The sequence below is a fragment of the Mus caroli genome, unplaced genomic scaffold (assembly GCF_978045245.1).
Source record: "Mus caroli unplaced genomic scaffold, Mus_caroli_1 scaffold_16, whole genome shotgun sequence".
Taxonomy (NCBI): domain Eukaryota; kingdom Metazoa; phylum Chordata; class Mammalia; order Rodentia; family Muridae; genus Mus; species Mus caroli.
Genome location: NW_028227271.1, coordinates 52,548,348 through 52,575,807, shown reverse-complemented (window position 1 = coordinate 52,575,807; position 27,460 = coordinate 52,548,348). Strand labels below are relative to the sequence as shown.

The following is a 27,460-nucleotide window of genomic DNA, read 5'->3' as shown; positions in this document are numbered from 1 at the left end:
GACAAGTTCCTAGACAGATACCAGGTACCAAAGTTGAATCAAGATCAGGTTAATGATCTAAACAGCCCTATATCCCCCAAAGAAATAGAAGCAGTCATTAATAGTCTCCCAACTAAAAAAAGCCCAGGACCAGATGGGTTTAGTGCAGAGTTCTATCAGACCTTCAAAGAAGATCTAATCCCAGTTCTTCACAAACTATTCCACAAAATAGAAACAGAAGGTACTCTACCCAACTCATTCTATGAAGCCACAATTACTCTGATACCTAAACCACAAAAAGACCCAACAAAGATAGAAAACTTCAGACCAATATCCCTTATGAATATTGATGCAAAAATCCTCAATAAAGTTCTTGCTAACCGAATCCAAGAACACATCAAAACAATCATCCATCCTGACCAAGTAGGTTTCATCCCAGGGATGCAGGGATGGTTCAATATACGGAAATCCATCAACGTAATCCAGTATATAAACAAACTCAAAGATAAAAACCACATGGTCATCTCCTTAGATGCGGAAAAAGCATTTGACAAGATCCAACACCCATTCATGATAAAAGTCTTGGAAAGATCAGGAATTCAAGGCCCATACCTAAACATGATAAAAGCAATCTACAGCAAACAAGTAGCCAACATCAAAGTAAATGGTGAGAAGCTTGAAGCAATCCCTCTAAAATCAGGGACTAGACAAGGCTGTCCACTTTCTCCATACCTATTCAACATTGTACTTGAAGTCCTAGCCAGAGCAATTCGACAACAAAAGGAGATCAAAGGGATACAAATTGGAAAAGAGGAAGTCAAAATATCACTTTTTGCAGATGATATGATAGTATATATAAGTGACCCTAAAAATTCCACCAGAGAACTCCTAAGCCTGATAAACAGCTTCGGTGAAGTAGCTGGATATAAAATTAACTCAAACAAATCAATGGCCTTTCTCTACACAAAGAATAAACAGGCTGAGAAAGAAATTAGGGAAACAACACCCTTCTCAATAGTCACAAATAATATAAAATATCTTGGCGTGACTCTAACTAAGGAAGTGAAAGATCTGTATAATAAAAACTTCAAGTCTCTGAAGAAAGAAATTCTAGAAGATCTCAGAAGATGGAAAGATCTCCCATGCTCATGGATTGGCAGGATCAACATTGTAAAAATGGCTATCTTGCCAAAAGCAATCTACAGATTCAATGCAATCCCCATCAAAATTCCAAATCAATTCTTCAACGAATTAGAAAGTGCAATCTGCAAATTCATCTGGAATAACAAAAAACCTAGGATAGCAAAAACTCTCCTCAAGGATAAAAGAACCTCTGGTGGAATCACCATGCCGGACCTAAAGCTCTACTACAGAGCAATTGTGATAAAAACTGCATGGTACTGGTATAGTGACAGACAAATAGACCAATGGAATAGAATTGAAGACCCAGAAATGAACCCACACACCTATGGTCACTTGATCTTCGACAAGGGAGCTAAAAACATCCAGTGGAAGAAAGACAGCATTTTCAACAAATGGTGCTGGCACAACTGGTTGTTAACATGTAGAAGAATGCGAATCGATCCATTCCTATCTCCTTGTACTAAGGTCAAGTCTAAGTGGATCAAGGAACTTCACATAAAACCAGAGACACTGAAACTTATAGAGGAGAAAGTGGGGAAAAGCCTTGAAGATATGGGCACAGGGGAAAAATTCCTGAATAGAACAGTAATGGCTTGTGCTGTAAGATCGAGAATTGACAAGTGGGACCTCATGAAACTACAAAGCTTCTGCAAGGCTAAAGACACCATCAATAAGACAAAAAAACCACCAACAGATTGGGAAAGGATCTTCACCTATCCTAAATCAGATAAGGGACTAATATCCAATATATATAAAGAACTCAAGAAGGTGGACTCCAGAAAGTCAAATAACCCCATTAAAAAATGGGGCTCAGAACTGAACAAAGAATTCTCACCTGAGGAATACCGAATGGCAGAGAAGCACCTGAAAAAATGTTCAACATCCTTAATCATCAGGGAAATGCAAATCAAAACAACCCTGAGATTCCACCTCACACCAGTCAGAATGGCTAAGATCAAAAATTCAGGTGACAGCAGATGCTGGCGAGGATGTGGAGAAAGAGGAACACTCCTCCATTGTTGGTGGGATTGCAAGCTTGTAAAACCACTCTGGAAATCAGTCTGGCGGTTCCTCAGAAAATTGGACATAGTACTACCGGAGGATCCAGCAATACCTCTCCTGGGCATATATCCAGAAGATGTCCCAACCGGTAAGAAGGACACATGCTCCACTATGTTCATAGCAGCCCTATTTATAATAGCCAGAAGCTGGAAAGAACCCAGATGTCCCTCAACAGAGGAATGGATACAGAAATTATGGTACATTTACACAATGGAGTACTACTCAGCTATTAAAAAGAATGAATTTATGAAATTCCTAGCCAAATGGATGGACCTGGAGGGCATCATCTTGAGTGAAGTAACACAATCACAAAAGAACTCACACAATATGTATTCATTGATAAGTGGATATTAGCCCAAAACTTAGGATACCCAAGATATAAGATACAATTTGCTAAACGCATGAAACTCAAGAAGAATGAAGACCAAAGTGTGGACACTGTGCACCTTCTTAGAATTGGGAACAAAACACCCAGGGAAGGAGCTACAGAGACAAAGTTCGTAGCTGTGATGAAAGGATGGTCCATTTAGAGACTGCTGTATCCAGGGATCCGTCCCATAATCAGCTTCTAAACGCTGACACCATTGCATACACTAGCAAGATCTTGCTGAAAGGACCCAAATATAGCTGTCTCTTGTGAGACGATGCCGGGGCATAGCAAACACAGGAGTGGATGTTCACAGTCAGCTATTGGATGTATCACAGGGCTCCCAATGGAGAAGCTAGAGAAAGTACCCAAGGAGCTAAAGGGATCTGCAACCCTATTGTTGGAACAACATGATGTACTAACCGGAACCCTGGAGCTCTTGTCTCTAGCTGCATATGTATCGAAAGATGGCCTAGTCGGCCATCAATGGAAAGAGAGGCCCATTGGACTTGCAAACTTTATATGCCCCAATATAGGGGAATGCCAGGGCCAAAAGAATGGGAATGGGTGGGTAGGGAAATGGGGGGCGCTATGGGGGACTTTTGGGATAGTATTGGAAATGTAATTGAGGAAATTATGTAATAAAAATATTTAAAAAAAAAAAAAAGTCTATCTTGTAAAAAATCTTGTAACATTTAATGAATAAAGAATAGTAAGTTTGCTATTAAAAAAAAAAATGATTAAAGAATAAAAAAAATGAAAAAACAAAAAAAAAAAAAAAAAAAAAAAAAAAAAGATGTGTGGGATCTGGAATATCAACATTGTGCTTATTGCGTTCCCTCTTAAAGGCTCATCTGAACGAAGGGCTGTTTTACTCAGCATTACACCTTCAACACTAACACAGACACCGGCACGTGAAAGCTACTCCAAATGTAGTTTCCTCAAGAAATGGATAATAAACATTATCAGTAATTCCTGATGCACCAGCCCTCTACTCAATGCCTTCCATGCGATGAATGACTTAATTTAATCCTTACAGCTACCTTTTTATAAAGCCAATTATACTATTTTCCTCTCTTCTCTGAAAAACAGCTAAGCCGACATAAAATGATTATATTGAGGAAAGCCTTGACACTTTAAGGTATTTCACAGTGATTGAGAAAGTGTAGGTGTGCTGACCGTGATTATAACAAAGGCTAGACAGTTACGATACAATATCAGCATCTCTGGGAGGTGTCCCTGTAACTATGGCTACACACTGAGGGGTTGATGAATGAACGGGCAGACAAGCTTACAAGGCCAGGCAGCAGAAATCTGTGAAGAAATAGTGATGATGATCAAATTGTGCCCCGGTCCCCAAACAGCAAGTATGCAGCTAGCTGTTCTAAGCCTGCGAGTCTCACTCAGGAGATGCACGCTGGGAATGTCCACCCACAATAATCCTATTTTCAGCCATGTTCAAGTGCTCACTTCTCTCAAATCACCCATGTTTCTTTCCATAAAACAGTGCTGACCTATTTAATTAATCCTATTTATGGATGTCAAGGCTCCCTGCTCTTATTTTCAAAGCTGATGCATGGAAGTCTCCAAAACAAAAAAACATACTCCCATAATATATTTTGTTTTTAATGTGTCACAAATGACCCCACACACACGGAAGCCCTACATCACTTGTAGCTTAACAAATAATGTAATAAACTTTTTCAGAATAAATAAGTACTTAAGAGCCCAATCCTAATCTCTGATGTCAGAATTAACTGATCAAAGCTAAATGTGTATACTTTCCAAGGAGTTTTGAGATTAGATTCTCCATGTGTCTATAACACCCTACTCTAATATTTTAATTATAATTTAAACTTATGTGTACCTATGTGTAGGTATCTGCCCTTGAGTGTGAAAGCCAGAAGTCACTGGATTCCCTAGAGCTGGAGTTACCTGAGGTTGTGAGCCACCTGATATGGGTGCTGGGAACAAAATCTTGGGTCCGTTGCTAAGAGCAGTAAGTGCTCTTAGCAACTATACCATCTCCTCTGACCTATTCTAACTTCTAATAAACATGATCCAGCTGTCCTCTGTCTTTATTTTGGTTTAACTCTTCAAAAGGTTGTAATGCCATGAGCTTTCTTTCTTCTAAGACTTTTCATTTTTTCTAAAAAGTACAGACAGTGAGAAATACCTTTCAAATCCAAATATTTTACTTATGAAAGCAAAAATATCACCCCTATTAAAGAAGCTCGGGTCTACTTGGAATATCATTACAGAATAGGGACAAGAACAGCAGAGACACTAGGAAGCACACAAGTTTTCTCTAGTCCAGTAAGTGTCAGGGCTATGAGCTGGCCAAGACAAGAACCAGTGCTGACTAGAATCCTTTAAATGAGCACAGCGGACATTCTACTATAAACTCTGCCTGGGAGAGGTAAACCAGAGACACTGTGCACAAGTCTTCTAAGACTCTGAAATGTCATTATGCTCAGGGTCTGAATGTTTAACCCATTCAATTTGCCCTGCCCACCAAGTGTCCAACTGCTGTTCTAGGGATCGTGAGTTGTCTCTAGAACCTTCTTGAAGATTTTGCATGGAATAAGGCAAGAAATCCTACCAGCAAGATACTGCCCATGCCTGCTCAGACAAGCCTAAAGGGAACACTTTTGTCTAGATCACTAATGCACACTGTGAGAGAGCAAAACAGGCAGACTGATACTAATCTTCAAGGAACATAAGGAGAATGGTCTGGCTTTAAAAAGGCAGCAAACACAACTTCACTTTGATTCAAAGTCTAAAAACTACAAATGATTTTAAGATAACAGTATCCTCAAACGTACCAGGATCTATGCAGCGGGTGCCCTCAACGCTCAGGCATCTATGCAGAAGAGGAAGTGGGAAGATTGTTAAGATCCAGAAGTGACTGAGGACGCCAAGGAAGGTGTCTTCTAGACACAACAGGATTGATACATATTTGAACTCAAAGTCTCACTGAGTGCATTAACCACACTTCAGTGCAGCCCCTGTTTCCAGGAGTAGTAAAAAACAACTCAACAGTAGTGTTAGTTTTTCTGCATCATTCTGCTTTGGGCTTTTTCTATCTTATTGATCTTTCGATTGTTAATTTTGATTTTTATTTTTTGTGTTTTGTACTTTGTTTCTTGTTTTTGTTTTCTTTTAAAGAGACAGGAAAGAGTTGGGAGGGTAAGGAGGTGACAGAGATCTGGGCACCGGGGGAGGGAAACATGATCATAAAAAAAAATTGTACAAAAAAAATTTCTTTTCAATAAAATGTCAAAACAAGCCAGGCAATGGTGGCACACATTAATCCTAGCATTTAGGGGGCAGAAGCATGCAGGTCTTTGCAAATTCGAGGCCAGGCTGGTCTACATAGTGAGTTCCAAGGTGGCCAGAACTACATAGAAAGGCCCTGTAAAAATAAATAAATAAATAAATAAATAAATGACATTTAAAACATATAAGGAGAAATATATATGCCAATGCAAAATAGCTAAGTTATTACATTAGCAATCAGTAATGCTTAAATTTTATGTGTTAACACGATGAGTAAAACTTCCCATGATTCCCTAAGACCTCCCTGTAATATATTGGATGCTTTCCTAGGGAGTGTGTAATACTGGGCGTTCCAGGTCATCTACATAAAGTCAGTCATCAACCTAGGCTACGTAAGAAAAGGGGGGTAAGGATTGGGGCTTTTCTTATGTCCTAAAAGGAAACACTTTAAATCTTACCAAAATACAGATAATGCTTTGGGACAAATCCAGGTCTTTGAAGAACACTACCTAGAGAAGGCTTGCATCTTCTGCACAGACTTAGCAGGCTTCTGTGTCACTCCCTCAGTAATTCATTTGCTTAGATATTTACTGACTTAATTCTAGAGCCAAGACACCTCTCTCAGACCTCTCTCATAAAATGAAGCAAATTAATAAAGTCTGTGCTTTCATGAGGCTCCAGTTTTTAGAAGAGCAAGTCTCAAATACAGGTTCCCTTTGTTCTCACCTGAAATGTGAGATCTTCCACACCAAGCAAGTCCCCAGTTCTCTCCCCACCGTGACCTTAGTGTGTCCGACCTTCAGATAACTCTACCTGAAGTTAGTATCAGATCCCGACCGGTAAGAACTGCACCACTCCATCAGGCCTCGGGCACCTCTGACCATCGGCTATAAACCAGGGATTCCCACAACGTCCTGCAGGCTTAGCCACCTGGTTTAAAAGGCTTACAGAATCCAGGGAAACACATTACTTAATATTTGCTAGTTTAAGAAAAGGAAAGGAAAGGAAAAGAAAGGAAAGGGAAAGGGAAAGGGAAAGGGAAAGGGAAAGGGAAAGGGAAAGGGAAAGGGAAAGGGAAAGGGAAAGGGAAAGGGAAAGGGAAAGGAGGGAAAAGAGGGGAAAGGGGAAAAAGGAGAAAGGGGAAAAAGGGGAAAGGGGAAAGAGAGAAAAGGGGAAAGGGGAAAGACACAAACTGGGAACAAAAAATAAACTCACACAGGTCCCTCTTCTAAACCTCTAAGCCCCTAAAATTGAGGGCCCCCAAAACTTCAGTACTGATAATTTCATGTCAGAAAATGAAACTGAGAAATTCTGACATTTCTCTTTAAAAACCATAATGAATATACTATGCATATGCATAACCTATATTCTTACAAAAAATAACTTTTCCAAAACAAAATATTTGCTCATGGGTCAAAATATAGCACTTTTAGACTTTTAGAAGAAAGTTAATTTTTAAAAATATTTTATTCATTAAAATTACATCTTCTATGAACATCATGGAAATATTATTGATAATTTTTCTCACTGTGCTTGAAATTAGCATTTTCTTAATGTTTAACTTCAAAGAGTTTTTGCTATTTTGAAATTTTAAAAATATACTTACTGATAAAATAATTTCTCTCCTAGACACACTGATAATCTTTTTTAAATAAACTGATTGTTTGACAATGTGCACAGATAAATAATTCATTTTAAATGCTCTCTCACTATGTCGGGTGGTAATAATAAGGACTTTTGAATATATTTCTTAATGATTCATTTTTAATATTTTATGCTCTTTTACTATGCTTAACTCCCAAAGAATATTTTGTATGTTTTGAGACAATTTACTATTCAACATTAGATATATAGGATCCTCAGTTATGGATAGTATTATATATTCATTAATGATATTTTTAGGGTACAAAAGGAAATGAATATAAAAGTTGAACAATTATTTTATGTATTATGATTCTTAAAATATTCAATATTCTTAATATGTTTGATGTATAAAAATTTATGTCAATAATAAAAAAATTAAGAAAAAATATTTTATTCAGAACAGAAAAATCAGTTTTACATTCATAAATCTTTTTAATGTCTTATTTTGTAGAAAGCAGTTGGATTATGCCTGCCTTTGTATTCAATCTTTTTTATATCACTTATCACTGAGCATCTAGAACGTCTACTGAGCACTCATGAAGGAATACATAACAAGCTGGCAAAGAAGTTTATGTATTCTGAAAAGTCTGACCCTGGAGACTTTTAAAACAAGACAGTAATAACAATAAGGAAAACCGATCATGATTATAGTTTGTGAAAAATAATTATTTAAAAAAAGGGTGGTGCAAGGAGGGACAAGAAGGTGGGCTTCACTAGGGGGTGCAGCAAAGACCATAAGACCAAAAGAGCTGAAGAAGCAGTCACCTAAGGAAGAGCTCACAGAACACAGCAGCTGCACTCTCGGGACACTGCTTAAATTGTCAACATCTACTTTTCATAAAATATGTAAACTGGATTTTTTATTTTTATTTTTTAGAATGTACATGTATCAAGTATTTGCCTGCATCTATGCCAGTACACAACATGTGTGCTTGAAGCCTGTGGAGGTAAAGAGGATGTTGGATGCCCTGGAAATGGAGCTACAGACGGTTGTGAACTGCTATATGGGTGCTAGAAACCAAATCTGGGTCTTCTGCAAGAGCAACCAGTATTCTTAACTACTGAGTCATCTATCCAGGCCCAGTAAATTGTATTTTAAAGACATCAAAAACACCAAGAGATGGTGGAGTTTAATGCCTACAACCCCAGATAATCAGGAACCTGAAACACAAGGATAACAAATTAGAGGCCAGCCTCAGGAACTTAGTGAGACTGCATCAAATTAAGCAAAAGGCTAGAAATACACCTCAGTGGGAAAAGGTTTCCCCAAGTTTGATTCCTAGTGCAAATCAAGGAAGGAAGGAAGGTAGGGAAGGAAGGAGGGAGGGAGGTGGGATTGGGGATGCCAACTTCAATTCCTAGCATAAATAAATAGGTAAATAAAGAAGCAGCTAAAAAAGGATGGGGGTGTTCGCCCAGGGTGAGTGGGCTTGCCTACTCTGTATCACAAAACAAAACAGAAACGTGCACCACCTCAGACATCTAATGAATACCCGAATGCCATGACATCTAAGACAGGATGTTTAGAAAATAAAACACCTACGATGTGAATGGAGTTATGTGCTTTGATAAATAAGAATCCTCTTAGGATATCTGTATCAATTATAACAAGCATATGCTTGTTTTCTATTCAAAAGATATCAAATACGAAAATGAAGAGGAAGGTTTTAAAATATAGCAGTTACTGTGATTTGCTGCTTAAAGCTTCACAAAGCAGAACAAAGTCAATTTCCTTTCTGGACAGTGCTGACTTACAGAATAAGATGGGCATAAGACACCTTTAACACCTTTGGGGTGTCATAGAGGTTTTTATTGCTATTTTAATGCAAGGTGGGGAAGACAGGGTTTATTTCACTTTACAGCTTACAGTCCATTACCCAGGAACATCATAGCATGAGCTCAAGACCAAAACCCGGAATCAGAGGCTAGTGCAGAGGCCATGAAGAGTGCTCCTTAATGGCTTGCTCGGCCTGCTTTCATATACCTTCCAATGCTACTTGCCCAGGAAATATACCATCCACAGTGAGATGGGTCCTCTCACACCAATCATCAATCAAGAGACTATAGATTTGTCTATAGACCAATCTGATAGGACATTTTCTCAACTGAGTTTCCTTCTAACTTGTGTCAAGTTGACATCAAATTAGCCAGTTCTGTTGTTAGTAAAATATCAGCTAAATAAAAGTTTGTTAGTATCTGGGTAGTAGGTAGGTATGCACACCTTTAGTCCCAGTGCTGGGAGGTAATCAGATCTCTGTGAGTTGGAGGCCAGCCTGGCCTACAGAGCACGCCCCACGACAGCCAAGGCTATACAGAGCTCAAAAAAGGTTTTGTCTTAGGGTTTTATTACTGTGAAGAGACACCTGACCACAGCAACTTTTACAAAGAAAAACATTTAATTGGGGCTGGCTTCCAGGTTCAGAGGTTTAGTCCATTATCATCAAAGAGGGAAGCATGGTGCCATACAGGCTGACATGTGCTGGAGAAGGAGCTGAGCTCTACATCATGATTCACCAGCAGCAGAAGAGACCGAGACCCTAGGCTACCTTGAGGAAGAGTCTTCAAAGCCTACCTGCTAGTGACTTCCTCCAAGAAAGATACAACTACTCCAACAATGCCACACCTCCTAATAGTGCCAATCCCTATGGGCCAATGGGAGCCATTTTTATTCAAACCACCACAGTTTGCTAGTAAAATATCAATTAAATAAAAGTACAATTAAGTAGTCCTAGTCCTAAAAGAATGAAAACAATCCAAAATAACTATTGACTAAAGTCTACCTTCTTAAAATTTCTTTTGTTTTTTGCGATTATGTAAACTATTTCCCCCTTCCCCTTCCTCCCTTCAAACCCTCCCATATACCCCTTTATTCCCTACCCACTCATAGACAGATTCCTAAATACATAACAATCAAGCCTGCTCAGTATATATACTACTTGTACATGTTTTCAGGGCTGACCATTGGGTGTGCTCTTCCCCAAGGAGAACTAGTTCTCCCACTCTCAGCATCCCTTGGTAGTCTATAGTTCTTTGTGTAGGACACCTCTTTTTCAGATGGTTATTTTACAATTCTATTCAAATGTCATGCACAAACATCTGCAAATTCTCAGACAACATGCACATGGACATATCACCACTATCAAAGCTATAAATGGATGCAGAGACTGGGTTCTAATAGCAGAATGACCTGTTTAAGGGAAGCCTAACCTGACTCACATATAAATCTGCAAACTGGCAATTCAACTTTGTACTATAATATTCAAGGGGAAGTGGGGTGGTAGATAGCAGTACAGTGCTTGCTTAGCATACACATAGCCCAAGGTTCAATCTCTGCTATCAGCAAAGAACTAAACTGATTTAGAAATAAGCTAAAAGTAAGTAGTAACACCAGGAAAAACAGATTTCTGACTGTCCCTAAAAAGAACCAGTTGGTGCCTAAGTAGCTAGTTGTTAGCCTATAGCATCTGTTATGGTTTGTATATGCTTGGCCCAGGGAGTGGCACTGTTGGGAGGTATGGCCTTGTAGGAGCAAGTTTGTCACTGTGGGTGTGGGCTTTAATACCCTTGTCCTAGCTGCCTTGGAGCCAGTATTCTAGCGCAGCCTTCAGATGAAGATGTAGAACTCTCAGCTCTTCGTACCATGCCTGCCTGGATGCTGCCATGTTCCTGCCTTGATGATACTGGACTGAACCTCTGAACCTGTAAACCAGACCCAATTAAATGGTGTCCTTCATAAGAATCGCCTTGGTTATGGTGTCTGTTCACAGCAGTAAAACCCTAAGACAGTATCCATTGTGCTATATCTTTTACACAGCAGAGCTCACAGGGAGTGCTGGGTAACCCACCCGGTGTAGCTAGAGTAAGCAAACACTGAAATACTCATTCAGCTAACAGTTGAAAAAAAAAAAAAAAAAGCTACACAAACACACTAAAATTATTAAGATATTTTAACTACCAAAATTAACTTAAAAAGCATATCTGCATGGTGGCACACACCTTTAATCCCAGCACTCGGGAGGCAGAGGCAGGCGGATTTCTGAGTTCGAGGCCAGCCTGGTCTACAGAGTGAGTTCGAGGACAGTCAGGGCTATACAGAGAAACCCTGTCTCAACCGTCCCCACCCAAAACAAAGTAAATCTGGTAGTATTAAAAGATCACATTATATGTTGTACTTGAGGTAAATCTTACTACACTGGTGAGAAAAAGAAGCTACACCATCACCTGGGTATGCAAAGTTTCTCACAGTCCATCTGGAGCAATCTGGGAAGAACACATTCCCGCCGTTTACCACAGCCCCACACTTTAGGAAAATGGAGATGGAGGAGGAGAGGATTACTCACTTTTAGAAAGAGAAAGCATAGGGCCAGGGATGACACACCTCAGCTGCACAGCAGGGCCAAACTGCTACCTACCAAAGTTCCTTAAACATCACTCAGCTCACACAGACCAGTCTTGCAGCCCACACCCCTCAGCTGAGTAGAACTTTAATCCACTTTCTGTGTGATTTTGGTTATGCTTTTGAGATAGTCTTCTCCATATAAACAACTCCAGCTGCCTTCATCCCTGCCTCTGCCTCCAAAGTGCAGGGATTACAAGGTCATTCACCAGTCCTAGCCTTTGGCCTTTTTGAGAGACAGAAGAGAGAATGTCCAGAGACCAGAGTTGTTGGATCCCCTGGTGAAGGAGTTACACGAACCTGTGAACCATCCAATGTGTGTGCTGGGAACCGAGCTACAGTCTTCTGCAACATCAGCCATTAACCATTATACGCTCTTAACCATTCAGCCATTACTCCAGACCCCCACACTTAAGCTATTTAGACTTTAAAACCAAACACTTTATGTCACAAAAATAAAGTTTCTCAAAATACAGCAACTCAACAGGTGTGAACTTCAAACTGTGTGACTACCAAGCTCCTGGTTTTCTCTCCCAGCCCCACAGCTGCTTATAAATGCATTCTCTTCCTCTGAGGTCATTCCTATTATTCCCTTAGCTATTCTGCACAGTGTATTTGTACAAGGAGTGAAAATAAACCTCCTTCCACGGCAAGATCCCTCCATGAGTTCCAAGTTCTCTAAAACAGAGGCAAGACAGTGCCATATTCAGCCAATAAAAAAACCCAGCTGGGAGCTCTCGCATCTAAGCCCCTCCTCCTGCTGCTGCCTCCTGATGAGGGCCTAAGACAGGCTGGGCTTACCTACTCCTCCCTACTAACCATCACACAGCACCAATTAAGTCCGTAATAAGCATTAACAACATTACAACGACTACAGCACAATAAACAGCCCAGCAAACCTTCAGTCACTGAGTGAAGGATGCCAAGACCTGCTATCCCTCTAGAATGCTTACATTCCTCCCAGATTTTTTCCAAGCATGACAAAAATGTAAATTGTAGCTATTAAAAAATTATCTACCGGGCTGGTGAGATGGCTCAGTGGGTAAGAGCACCCGACTGCTCTTCCAGAGGTCCAGAGTTCAAATCCCAGCAACCACATGGTGGCTCACAACCATCCGTAACGAGATCTGGCGCCCTCTTTTGGAATGTCTGAAGACAGCTACAGTGTACTTACATATAATAAATAAATAAATCTTTGAAAAAAAAATTATCTATCTAAGTTGGAAGGTGGTGGTGCACACCTTTAAACCCAGCAGAGGCAGAAGGGTTGACCTCTGTGGGTTTGAAATCAGCCTGGTCTACAGATTGAGTTCCAGGACAGCCAGAGCTGTTATGCAGAGAAACCTCGTCTCAAAAAACCAAAACCAAAAACCAAAAACAAAAAAAGAAAAAGAAAAAGAAAAAGAAAAAGAAAAAGAAAGAAAAGAAAAGAACACCACAAACTACCTGACACCACACTGAAGCAGCATTACTCAGGAGAGGGGGTGCTCTGTGAAAGCTCTTAGTAATATCCATTACCATGAACACCCTTATTTAAAATCTGAATTTAAAAATGTAGAGGGCAGCTGGGCGTGGTGGCACATGCCTTTAATCCCTGCAATCGGGAGGCAGAGGCAGACGGATTTCTGAGTTCAAGGCCAGCCTGGTCTACAAAGTGAGTGCCAGGACAGCCAGGGCTACACAGAGAAACCCTGTCTCGAAAAACTAAAAAAAAAAAAAAAAAAAAAAGAAAGAAAAGAAAAGAAAAATGTAGAGGGCAACTAAACCAGGGCTGAGGTGCAGGTCAGTAACTCCAGCACTTACGAAGTGGAGACAGCAGGATCAGAAGCACAAGGCCAGCCTTGGCTACACAGCAAGCCTGGGCTCCATTACACCCTGTCTCAGAAAAATAAATAGGAGTGCTAACTCACTTTACTCAAACTAGTCTCTATTTGCTATACACATTCTCATGTAAGAGAACACTTTTCCTAGCTACAAACCATGGTGATGTCCACCCTATGAGTTCTTTAAAAGTTCAAAGCAAAGCATCAGGCCCAAGCTGCCCCAGGCACTGACCAGCTGAAGAGCTCAAGCGAGATACACACTGCCTAGCTGACTCTCCCGGGTTCTGCAGCTACTGGGAGGTAAAGCTCACAGCTTCAACTCCTCACATCAATCTCTGTCAAAGAACAGCTATTACTGTAGAAGAACTTTATTCAAAGAAAAGTGTAGTGTCACAAAATTTCCCTTTAGCATATTCTGTAAAGTCAATCTCTAGACTTTCATTTAATCTGGCTTCTTTCACTGACAGAGCTGTGAACTTGGCAGTTTTCTTATTTGGTTAAGCCTACACCATTTTTTCTAACACTGAACAAAGAAGGTAGTTATTGCCAAAATGTAAACTCAAAAAGCAGAAACCTGCATTAGTCTTAAATTTAACACATTTTACGGCTCAAGTGGGATAGGAGCTCCATTTCACAACTGGCTGAGTCAAAGAAGAAATGGGATTTAAATCATTGCTGTTAAGTTTTGATGTGAATAAACTTCAGTGACTTACTTCAATGGTGAGGGCTAGTTATTTTGCCCCTGACACACGAGACAGGTTACAACGCTCTGCTATAGCTTATCAATATCACCTCTATACTATTTCATTTTAAAAGAGCATGTTTCATGATTATTCTCTTAGATCTAATGCTTACTGATGGCTCACACTGTTCAAGTTAAATCTACTAATTGCTGTCAAAAACAGAACCGAAGCACAACTCCAATTCTTCAGAGTAACAGTTCTCTTGTTCTCCCATTAGTCCTACAGGGAACACAAAGGTACAACCAAATGTTCAAGTATACAAGCAACTCATGAGCATGCTTAATTCACAAGCTTTTATAATATCATACGGAATACTAACCTGGAATTTTCCCCAGGTGTGGCTGCAAAGTAATTAATTATTCAAAAGTAAAATTATCGACAGAAAGGTTTATCTGGGTTGGAATTTATTTCTTCTCTCATACAAAGCAATGAATTAATAAATAAAATTCCAGAAATGTAGCAAAATGTCTACTCCTTAAAATACTGCATGCAGTACACTCAGATGTGCTGAATACTTAAAAAGCCATTCTGGAATTTGGGGGCACTTGGATTATCAAGTACTTTAGTACTTGCTAAACGAGGCCTAGGAAACAGGGTAGGTAACCCTGACCTTAAGAGTAATTAATTACAGCCATCTGGGAAAGATAGCTGGAGCACGGGTGGTTCAGTTTCTTGCTCATTTTTCCTCATGGTCTATGTGTTCTATGTGCACATATTAATCACTCAGTTCAATGGGTGTGCAGATTAACAGACCTGCTTTCAACATTAAAGCATACTATAAACTAGGCATGGTGGTTCACACCGTTAACCCCAGCACTCAGTAGGCAGAGAAAGGTTTGGGGCTAGTCAGTTGTTCCCGTCCAGCCAGTGCTATACAAAGAGGCCCTGTCCTGGGGCATCGGGGATACTACAGTAAGCTCCTAAGGATCCTACGGAAGTGCATCTTCCTGCTCAGGGATTACCTCTGAGAGGCACACCCACAGAGTATGAGCTGAGTGTCTCTCCAAGTCAGAAAGAAGAATTTAAATATTATTACACAGTGAAGTGTGTTTACTTTGGATAGAACAGTGATTTTTCCACAGGGTTTTTGAGTTTTAGTGCTACAAGTGTCTATAAGCAAGTTTACTCAACCAGCATTGTCCGGGACAGCCAAATACAAAGCAGCCTGTAGGACAACTTACATGAAGTTCTTAGAACAGATGGGGAAAGAGAGGTAGAAATGAAAAGGAGGGCAATGCAGCTGTAACTCAGAGAGCTAAGACATGATCTTCAGAGTGCCAAGGAAACCCTCCAGGAATCAGCAAAGATGTTCCCCAAGCTTGGGTGACTTAGGCAGAGTGGACTCACTAATAACAGAAATCAACTGAATCAATGCAACATGCATTCTAACAAGAACACCTCATTTTAAAAGTAGAGAAAGATTTTTTTAAGATAGTCACATTCAGATGGCAATGGAGTCAAAACTGAAACTGGAATTCTCTGCAGGTGAGAGTCACTCACCACAGGACCACTGAGGAAGGCGTAGACGCTCAGCACAATCAGAAACACAAGAGCCTGTGACTCCACTGACGTCAACTCTACAAATCTGTTAAAAACTAGGGAAAACGCCACAACACTAATCCCCAACTCTTAATTAATAAGCCCCAACCCAAAGTGAGTTTCTCCTTTGTGATTGTTTTTCCAAATCTCCCTTAGAGTGAATGTTCAGAGCTTTTCTTCTTAAAAATTGTATTTTATGGAGCTTGTCACAGGGGGCATCTGTCACTTACATAATGAAGCTAGTTGTCGGATATAGGGATAAGAGACAGCACAAGAAGTCCAAAGCAAAACCTCACACACTCATCAGGATCCACTGAGTACTAGTGATATTTAGAGCCTTTACCTGGGAAGAAAATAAAATTTTGCAGTAACTGTGCAGCTGATATTCCAACTCAAGTGGCAAACCCTTCATATTTTGACTATGCTAAGCTGCATTGCCACTATTTTTCTGAGTTGTTATAGACTTGGTCTTGGTACCAATCCAGAATACTACTCTGGCATGTGTAAGTAGCCCTTTCTGACCTCTTAGTTTTAGTGAGGAGATAAAACCTGGCATCAGTAAGACAGGCACGTAAGTGACCCCTGCACTCTGTGCTTTCATCATCCCTGGATGCAGCCACTTTAGAGGGACCGTCTAATAGCAGCTTACAGAAACAGGTCGTTAACTATACTACTGCATACCTTACCAAATGAGATACATCCAAATACCATAGACTAGAAAGCATACACAAAAATAACTTTGAGCTATTTTTGGAAAAAAAAAACACAATCAGGTATCACATAACTGCTAAAATCATCTAAGAACTATCTAAGGTACATGAAAAAGAAGTAGAAAAATCTCACAAATAAGAGAACAAATTATTTTTTGGAAACTGTTTTCGAACAACTGAAAATGGAATACATTATTTTGTACATAATTTCTAAATCAGTGGCTCTCAACCTTCCTCCTCCTGAGACCCTTCAATACAGTTCCTCATGTCGTAGTGACTCCCAACCATAAAATCATTTTCGTTGCTACTTCATAACTGTAATTTTGCTACTATTATGAATCATAATATAAATATCAGTGTTTTCCTATGGCCTTACACCGCCCTGTGAAATGGCTGTCTGAACCCCCCAAAGGGGTCGTGACCCACAGGTTGAGAACCACTCTTCTAAAAAGACTTCTTTCCCCACCTTAGAATATATCAAGACCCATGTTCTGTGTTTTAGTTTCCTTACTTGTATGAGGATAGCTATCATTTCTATCTGAGAGCTACTGTATCTCCTCGCTTTGTGCCTGCCCTCTAAACTTGAAAGCTCCCTGCCAAAAGAAAAAAACCAAATCTCATTGTGGAAGCTGTAGTGTATCATGGTGAATCCCACAGTATACCCTATTGTCCATACTTCTTTACTTGCAAATATTCATTGTAATGAATCATTGGTCTGAGCCAAGTCCTCTGGTTTATCCTAACCTATCAAACTGGATCCTCACTGAAACTCCTCTTGGATGCCCTGTGTCATGGAGATTCGGCAGCTTTGGATCTATAGGACTGGCCCCTTCACACACTCCAACAGTTCAGATGGGGTACATATTGGGGTGGGCCAACTCAAAAGACCAGGATCTGGGCCTGAGTGGTAGCTGACCTGAACAGCCTGCCAGCTCTCCTGCACCCACACCACCAAGGTAAGCACCAGCACTGCCCTGGCTACCTCACGCCATGCTGTAGCTGACAGGGACAGGGTCAGCTCTCCCACTCTAATGCCCTCGGGCCAGCTCACCCCCAACTACAACAACCAGAGCCAGCTCTACCGTGCTGCCCAAGCAAGGTGCATGGCCAGCTCTCTCATTCTCATGACCTCAGGCAGCTCTTCTGCTCTCATGCCTTCAGGGCTAGCTCTCCCAAGATGCCCAGGCGAAGAGTGCAGCTCTGCACAGCCCTCAGATACTAACATGGCCCCAGGTAGACCAGAGATGTTTGTCTGGCTTTGGTAACAGACTCCTACTGCTATAGGGCCACTGACCTAGACATGGCCCTCAGTGGTAGAGCCCTGGCCTTAAGTGGCATCGAGGACTACTCACACCAGGCTGTTCCTTGCCACCCTAGAGTCTTCATTTCCACCTCTCTTCACTGTGCACACATCATTGTGCTTCCCGTTCTCTTCCATCTCTCCACTGCTCACTTGTTCATCTTAGTGGCAACCTGGGGGTCTCTGGGTGTCTGGGTCATCTAAGGCTTGCTCACCCAGGTCCCATAGCACAGGGGGAAGGTGATCTCGGGTGGGCTGCCTGCCTGGGCCTCACAGCTGAGCTTGGGGTTGTCACAGGCTTGCTCTGTCAGCCCAGGCCCATGATACCAGCTAATCGCCAATAGTGACCTGTCTCCTGCTCCCCCATCTTTGTCTTCTATAATGATGTCAAGGTCATTACAAACAGACTCAATGAACACCCTATAACCATGTTCTTTAGCAAATTGCACAATCAGGGATCAGTTCTCTGGAACTGTTGGTGGCATCAAAAAATACAATATAACCTTCCTCAGAGCTGAGATATCCTTTAGGAGTGCTAGTGCATACTGCTTCCTAATAGTTGGACCTCCATGTTGTCTGGGGGAAAGATTTCAGTTTCTGAACCTCACTGCCTACCATCAATACTGGCCTAAATTAAACACTTTAATTGCTTTGCCTACTACATGCTATGTTAAGATAGCATGTTAGCTTCACAGATATGTGGGTCTTGCCTCTGGCTGGTAAAAACACCATGATCACCACTGTGGAGTAGTTGGTGAACTGTGGTATTGGATGCTGTTCTTTTAGCTTTTTCTTCCAACACTAATTACTCAGGCTCTCCTGCATTTACAGACCTCAAAGCAGGTCCACTGGGTAGCATCAGACAGGAAACCTGGAAACCTCTGTTGGTTCCTGGGAAGGCTGAGGAAGTGCCCTTTTTAAGGGGTATGTGCAGTGTTGAAATATTAGCTACTGTAGTTGTCAAAGAAATTCCTGAGCCGCCCAGAGAGCTTTCTCTTCAGTCTAACCATATGTTCACTTTGCCCCAAAGGTCAGTACTAGTATTCACAAGCCACTGGCTAGAAATGGCCACTTCTGTGAGACCATGGCCAGTTTATTCAACTTCCACCTAGCTTCAGTGCTGCTTCCTCATTTATCCCTGCCTCAGCTTGCTGAGTACTGGGGTTACAGGCTTGTATGACCAAGCCCCGTTTTCTAAAAGCTTCCACCCTAGTTCTGTCTCCTACCTAGGAGCGAATCTACTAAACACTATAATCACAAAGGTGGACGACAATGTTCTTACCATTTTTTTTTTTACCTCACCACAGTGCGAAAGCCATCAATAATCAAACCTGTATTTCCATTTGGCCTTCTCATGGGTTAATGGCATGCATTACTTCCCAATACTGGCCAGCAGCAGGTGCTCCAACTCCCACATGCAAGTGAGCCAGCTAGGGAGGTGGAATCTCACATAGCCCAACTGCTATGTAATTAAAAATGACGTTGAACTCCTGATCCTTCTGCCTGCACCCCAAATGCTGGAACTACAGATATATGCTACCATCCTCAGCTGAAAGGCAATTCTATTTACAATATTCTCAGTTAACCATACGTGTGTAGGTAGGTAACACCACTGTTCAGGTGCTTATGAATACTACTCTCAGAATAGGTGCGGGGAAGATTTGCCACACAAGCTGAGGCAAAGCTTCAGTACTTGTCCTAAAAGGTCAGGCTTGGTGTTTGTATCCAACATTCTAGTCCTAGGGAAAAAAGAGCGCTGGATTCCTGTAACTCTGGCCCACCAGTCAGCCCAGCTTAATCAGCAAGTCTCAGTTCCAAGTGGACAGGCTTGTCCAGGACTACACTCTACATGCTGCAATGCCTACCTGACAGACAACATGTGCCTACTGCAAAGACAGAAACATACCTTCTGTGGGGTAGCTAACTGTCTTCCAACTGGATTAGAGGCCTGCTCCACAGGCACAAACTTAATGACTGAGAGTAGAATCCTGATCGAAAGTCTAAAATAGAACCTGCTCTTGCCACTCTGCTGAATGAACATGGTCAACTTGCCTTCCAAAAATTTATGCTTGTCCAGGAATGGTGATACACCTTTAATCCAACACTAGGAGACAGAAGCAGCAGATCACTGATCTACAGAGTGAGTCCCAGGACAGCCAAAGGCAATTAATAAGAGGAAAAAAGTAAAATGAAAAGTAAAACTGTATGTATACCCACAGATTTGAGCTGCTCTCAAGCTTGGTAACTGAAGCTTTTTTGAAGTGCGTAGCTGGTTGAAGTGTGAGACTTCAAGACTGAATGTTCAGCTCTAAATGGGACAGCCATACAACCCCACTACCACTGAGGCTCAGGGAACATCACAGAGGAGGAAGGAGGAAAGACCTGAAGTGGCAAACGATGGGAAGGAGTGCTGCAACTACTGCCCTCTGGACATGTCACGGCTGTCACAGCCACAAGCACGCAGAAGCTGGAGTTACTCCCACAAGCTTTTTTTCTACTACAAAACATTAATACTACAAGCAGTAACATCGTGCCTTGGCAGAGGAAAAGACAATCTAAGCAGTCTATCAAACTGCATTCTTTTTTTTTTTTTCTTTTTTTTTGGTTTTTCGAGACAGGGTTTCTCTGTGTAGCCTTGGCTGTCCTGGAACTCACTTTGTAGACCAGGCTGGCCTCGAACTCAGAAATCCGCCTGCCTCTGCCTCCCGAGTGCTGGGATTAAAGGCGTGCGCCACCACGCCCGGCTCAAACTGCATTCTTAATCTTCATTCAGATACACTTACTCTAAAAGGTTAGAAATGATTCTAGTAAGACTCTTTAAATGGTTTTTCATTCACAGAATGAAGTTAGAAATCCAAGAGGTAAGAAGTAGATTAAACCCAACAGCAAAAAACCAACTAGGAAGATAAACTACTCAAGCCATCTAAATTTCATGAATTTATTGATTATATTGATTGTAAAATTGAATACATTGATTATAAAAATAAATACCTCAAAGCATTCTAAAAAACTATCCTCCAATATGAATCAAGAGCTTATATTCCTAGAGATAATACTAACTGGTTGTAGCCACCAGTAATATGCCAGAAGCAAACATAATCAATATAAAATTAATATCTGGGTTCATCCATGCCTATGTATTGCTAAGTACAGTCATGGTGGTAGGAATGGAATGTGTCTACACTGCTTACCAAGACTGTCAGCACGTGGAAGGGCTAGTATAACTAAAGATAATCCATAGCTGGGTTAGCATAGTAGGAGAGGCAGAAGCAGGTGGAGCGTTCAAAGCTCAAGGCCTGGTCTACATACTTAGTTCTAGGACAGTCAAAACCACAGAGAAACCCTGTCACAAAACAAAACAAAAAAAAACAAAAAAACCAAAAAAAAAACAACAACAACAAAAAAAAAAACCAAACAACAGAAAGGATAACCCATGAATCCTAAATGAATCAAAAACATATCTGAGGCATACAGATTCAAATTAAACTATAGATGAAAGTCGTAGCTCAAATAAGCCACGTGTGGTAATAATATACATGACAAGGAGAAAAAGAGAAATGTCATAGACCAAAAATAAATAAATAAATAAAAAAGAAAGACAAACTGCAGGACCTAGTGAGGGAATGGCTAACTGGCCACAGGTGAACATTCTGGACAAAGTGAAGAAAGAACTGGGAAAAAAAAAAACAACACAAACCAAGAAGATGTAAGCAAAAACTACACCTTGATGGACCTTGAATTCACTGAAAGCATCTAATGAAAGGATTTAGGATTTGAGCTTTTAAATTAAATGAATGAGAAAAAAATTAAGATAACATTAAAGGAAATACCAAGATTTGAACTAAGGGCCAGCATGATGGCTCACTAAGTAAAGGCACTTAACCATCTGAGTGTCCCTTTTTATAACTCATCAGGGTCACTCATAAGCTTCTGAGTCACAATATGATTTGTCAGGACCCCTGATAATCAAGAGGCCCTTTTGAGTGAAGACATGAGTATTTTTGTCACTGAAAAGTGTATCTTCATAGTAAACTATCAACACCCAAACTTCTAACACAATCTCTTAGGAAGAGCAATAATCAGTCCCCAGATAAAAGAAAACAGTGAGCCATGAATCCAGAAACTAAGAATAAGTGTCTTGACTTTCCTAGGCCCACTGTCTGCCTGTTGAACTCAAATGGCCCTGTCTGTTCCCACCTGCAGCAATCTTAAGGCACCCTGACACTGTTCCTGTTGAGACTACAGCACTGCCCCTTGTTAAGACAGCTCGGCAGTTCCAAGACTGCCCTAAAAGTACGTTCTACTTCGTCTTGTTTGACAGTCCCACTACGCAGCCCAGGCTCCTGGACAACTCCCCAGAATCCTGCTGTACTTTCCCAAGTGCTGGGATTACCGGTGTGTGCCACCATGTCCAAACCCAGTCCTAAAATACATACTTGTAATTACATCTACCAGGCAGATTTATAACACCTACCTGTTGACTTTTACAACTCTAGAAACCAAGTAATTCAAAGAGTGGTTTCAAATTATACAAAAATGCAGTTAAGACATAAGTTATGACTTAAAATACTTTCCAAGTGTTGAAATGGTACTTTACAAGTCCACCCACCAACTAATTTGCGATCTTTGAACATGTATTATTTATTCCTAAAGGCACCTGCCTCAAAAGGCCATTGAAAGCTGAAACTGTCAGCTAAGTAAACGACATAACATTTCTTTTTCACAGTACTATGCAAGTGATACTTAACTGGGGCCATAAAGCTTTCTAAACGTAAGCTCTTCCCCGCAGCTTTCAAACTCTGACATCCACAGCTCACAGTCTCCCATGCTCACCGCAGGTCACCACATACAGGTTTTCACATAATCCAAACGATGCACCAATGCCTAACTACTTCTCAATCCCATCTGAACACATGAGGTAACTAAAGCTGGTTAAGGCCAACTTCTTAGGGCCACAGAGACTAAGTCTATAAACACCAGGTTATATTAAACAACAAAAACAAAAAAGCCTCATGACAATCTAACTAAACTATAGTCCAAAGTGAAATTACTAATAATTTCCACGTAAACATTGCCTGCTGCAATCACAATTTTCACATGAATTTAAAAATCCCTACTACAAGAGTCTTTAGAAAATACCTAATGGATAATACCTAAAAACTGGTTTGAGAGAAAGGGGTGCTTTGGGGAAAAAGAAAAGGAGACGGAGGAGACAGAGGAGGAGGAGGAGACGAAGACGAAGAAGACGACGACCTTTTTCTTTGTGGTTTTCTTTTTGAGACAGGATCTCAGTCCCAAATGACCTCAAACTCGTGGAGATCTGCCTGCCTGGGCCTCACCTGTGCTCAGGGTAAATACATGTGCCACCACAACCTTCAGGAGGGAGGTTCCTAAAGCTTAGAATCCCACATCATTTTTAGATTCGCATATTTTCTCTTCCATCCACTTCCTTCCCCCGAGCTTCCACAGATACTCTAGATCATGGGTCTTATTCAGAAATAAACTTACGGCTGTGTCCTATGACTTCTTGGGTTCACACTGAACTCTGCCTAAGAGTTTTACCGCAGTTCTGCAAGCCCAGGTAAAGTCTGTAAAGCACGGTAACACACTAAACCTATTGAGAATGCACTTAGCAAACGCCTCTCCGGGAAGCCAAGGTGTTTCCTTTCCCCTCACTCCCCTCTCTAGAGCCCCAAACAAAACCCTAAATCCTTCCCATCACAACTGTCATTCGGCTGTAAGCCGTCCTCTCCTGAGCCTCTAAAAACCAGACCACGCCAAGCTGTCCCATACCCCCATTCCGGCCCCGTTTCTCAGCACTCAGGTCTCTCGTCGGAAAACAGGGAAGGCTGCGGTGTCGTCCGAGCAAAAGTGAAGATGAAGGAGAAGGGCGCCGAGGGGAGAGCGCGGTCAGCCTGCGCCTGGGGAAGTCGGCAGGAAGCGCGCCCGGCAGGGATCAGCCTCACACGTGGGCCTGTGGCCGCGACCCGCACTCACCAGGCCGTCGATCTGCACCTGCTTCACCGCCGAATCTCCAGAGCCGCCTTTGCCTTTGCCCTTCCCCACCGCGCCGCCAGCAGAACCGGAGGAGGTGGCGGTGGAGCCGGTGCCTTCCTTGCGCGACGCCATGTTTCCAGCCAGACAGGAAGAAAGAGAAGCGTGAGGCGCCGGAAGCGGAACTACGAAGCTCCGTGACGCTGTGTTAAGACTGTGGGGGCGGTGTCTTGGAAGCGCCGCCGGGCAGGGCCCCGCCTCCTCGGTGGTGTTTCTCCCTCCCCCCACCCCTCCCTGAGATTGTGGGAATCCTCTGCGCACGCGCGGAGTTTGGGCGGTACTGTTCTGACTACAGAGAAAGAGCTTAGAAGCAAGAGCCATGATTCTACACCCACTCAGAATATACAGGAAATGTTTAAAACATGGTTAACTTTGATCAGTCTCTAAAATGAAAGATTTACCTGGGTAAAATACTCAGAAGTTCTTTTCTGTAGTGTAGTGTGGAAGTTGATGTTATGGTAAGTATTCAGAATGCAGTCTCTACGAATAATGCTGACCTATATGTGAGCTCTGAAATACATATTATCGTGAATGCAAAACACTGTATCTGTTGTAGGAAGCCATTGTAATAATTCTCTGCTTTAGAGTGACTTTTTCCCTACTCCTTATTCAAAAGTAATGAAATGGTAACACTGTGGCAGAAAATATTGTATGCTAACCTTTCATTTTTGTTGTTGCTATTATTTGGTGTTTGTTATGCATCAATCTGACAGCAAGGATTAAAATGTTACTAATGATTCAATGATTCCATGTCCACTTCTACAAGTCTAGAAGGAATATTAGCATCCTGGCTCACAGAGAAAATCTCCACAAAGTATCAAAGGTGCATCATAGAAGAGTTACACTAGAAAACAGTAGCAGGGTGTTAAAAAGCAGAAATAAAACTCTCAAAAGAATTAAATGGGAGTTAAAACTGTGTGGTATTTATAAAGAAAAAATATCCACTAGCTAGTAGTTTGACAGGACACAGCCTCTGGAAAGCAGGGACACAAATGTGGCAATGGCAGCTTGTAAAGGTGAAGGGGAAAACCCATATTAGGATGAAGTGCTTAATTTTAATTGGGTATGTTAATTAGGTGAGCCAAGGCAGGAGCTGAGTGCTGGACTTCCTTTGATAGCTGGACTTTGGTAGTCATCCACAGGAGGAGGAAGTGGCCAAATAAGGGAATGGACTTTGTTGGCTAGCTTTAGGAATGCAATCTGATGGTTTGGTTTGATGGAGAGAATCGGGGGAGAAGGGCAAGGTCTAACAGATCCATGCCTGCAGTGCTTGGGCTGAGTCCCTTCAGAGAAGTTCCTACTAGCTACCTTTCTATCACCAGATCTGTATTAGACGAGCCAGCCAAAGTAAAGACCCAGAATTCAGCACCAAAGTACTCAAATATAAATGTTTAAATTATTTTTAAAATCGTGCCAGTTAGGTGGTGGCACTTGCCTTTAGCACTGGGGAGACAAAGGCAGGCGTATATCTAGGAGTTTAAACTCAGCCTGATCCAGGGCAAGTTCCAGGACAGCCAGAACCACAGAGAAACCCTGCCTTGAAAAAAAAAAAAAAAAACAGAAATTGGGCCGGGCGTGGTGGTACATGCCTTTAATCCCAGCACTTGGGAGGCAGAGGCAAGTGGATTTCTGAGTTCGAGGCCAGCCTGGTCTACAGAGTGATTTCCAGGACAACCAAGGCTACACAGAGAAACCCTGTCTCCAAAAACAAAAAACAAAAACAGAAAACAGAAATCAAAGCAAACTAAACAAACAAACAAAAAAACTAAACTGGAAAATATAATCTATTCATGAAGGACCTGGTGCAGCCCCCCCATGTAGGCCCTGTACTGGCAGCTTCAGTCTCTGTGCATTCATGTGAGCCTTGCTCAGTAGATTTAGAGGGACTTGTTCTCCTGGTGTGCTCCATCCCCTCCGGTTCTTACACTTATTCTGCCTCTATTCTGTTCTATGGGATTCTCTTAGCTCCCAGAGGAAGGATTTAATGAAGACATCTCTTTAAAGCTGTGTATTCCTGGATCTATCTCTGTCTGTCTCTGTACCTGTCTCTCTCTGTTTCTGTTTCTCTCTGTCTCTGTCTCTCCTCCCTCCTCCAACCCCCACCCTGTGTGCTTGTGTGTGTGTGTGTGTGTGTGTGTGTGTGTGTGGCTGTGTGGCTGTGTGGCTGTGTGGTCTGTGTCAGTGTGTCTGTGTAATATCTGGTTGTGAATTTCTAAATTTGTTCCCATTCAGATGCAGAGGAAGCTTCTCTGATGACGACTGAATAAGTTTTGCAAAGAAATAGGGTAAAATGCCATAGGTAATTAATATGAAATGCTAACAGTTATGCTTGTACAAATCTGAAGTCTAGAGCTTGGGAAACCAAGGCAAGATGGGAAGTTCTGGGCAGGTCAGCTTCAAAGATATTTAAAGAACCTTCAAGAACACAGAAGGGAAGGAAGAAATAAAAAAAAGAGACAATAGATTGGAGATAAAGAAATTAAATGGCTTGCCTAAGCCTAAACTTATAAGTAGCTACAATAATATAAGTGTTCTTGACATACCAATTACAAGACAAAAAAAATAAGATATATAAACATAAACGTACACATACGTGACCAGAAGAAACTCACTTCAGACACAATGATTTAAACATGTTGGTAGTAAATTGGGGGACAGGGAGGCTAGAGAGACAGCTCAGCTCATAAAGTACTTGCCTTGTAAACGGGACACTATGCATTTGATCCTCAAAACCCACATAAAAAGGTGGGGTACAGACCTAATGCTTAGGTGTGATCCTAGCATTAGGGGCACAAAGACAGATGGATTCTTGAGCCCTTCTAGACAAGCCAGACCAACCTAGTCTTCTGGCTCAGCTCCAGGCCAGTGAAAAATGCTGTCTCAGAAAAAAAGTGGGGTCTGTGAGATTGGGGGATAAAGGCACCTGCTGCCAATCCTGACACCCTGAGTTCAGTCCCCCAAATCCACATGGTACAGACATAAAACTTAATGCAAGTTGTCCTCTGATCTCTATAATGCTCACAGACATACACACCCCCTCAATAAATAAATGAGTATAATTTTAATTTTTTTTCTTTGGTTTTTTTGAGACAGGGTTTCTCTGTATAGCCCTGGCTGTCCTGGAACTCACTTTGTAGTCCAGGCTGGCCTCGAACTCAGAAATCCACCTGCCTCTGCCTCCCGAGTGCTAGGATTAAAGGCGTGTGCCACCACACCCAGCTAATTTTAATCTTTTAAACAGGCAGATAGTGCCTGAGGAGGAATTTCTGAGGTTTCCCTCTGGCCTAAACACACCTAACACATACACAAACACACACAGACACACACACACCTGAACTCATGCACACATACCTGGGCACTTGTGTATACACATAAGCACGCAACAGCATTCATACAATGCAATACACACACAACTGCACAC

At 41.6% G+C, this 27,460-nt stretch overlaps 1 protein-coding gene across 1 annotated transcript in view; it reads right to left on the bottom strand.

Moving 5' to 3' along the window:
• Positions 1–24,153, bottom strand: part of Eif3h (eukaryotic translation initiation factor 3 subunit H) — an 87,529-nt gene extending 63,376 nt beyond the window's left edge. The window contains exon 1 of the mRNA XM_021183034.1: positions 23,983–24,153. Within this exon, the coding sequence (XP_021038693.1) occupies positions 23,983–24,114 (132 nt within the window). The 5' untranslated portion in view covers positions 24,115–24,153. The remainder of the gene's footprint in view (positions 1–23,982) is intronic.
• Between the last annotated feature and the right edge of the window lie 3,307 nt (positions 24,154–27,460).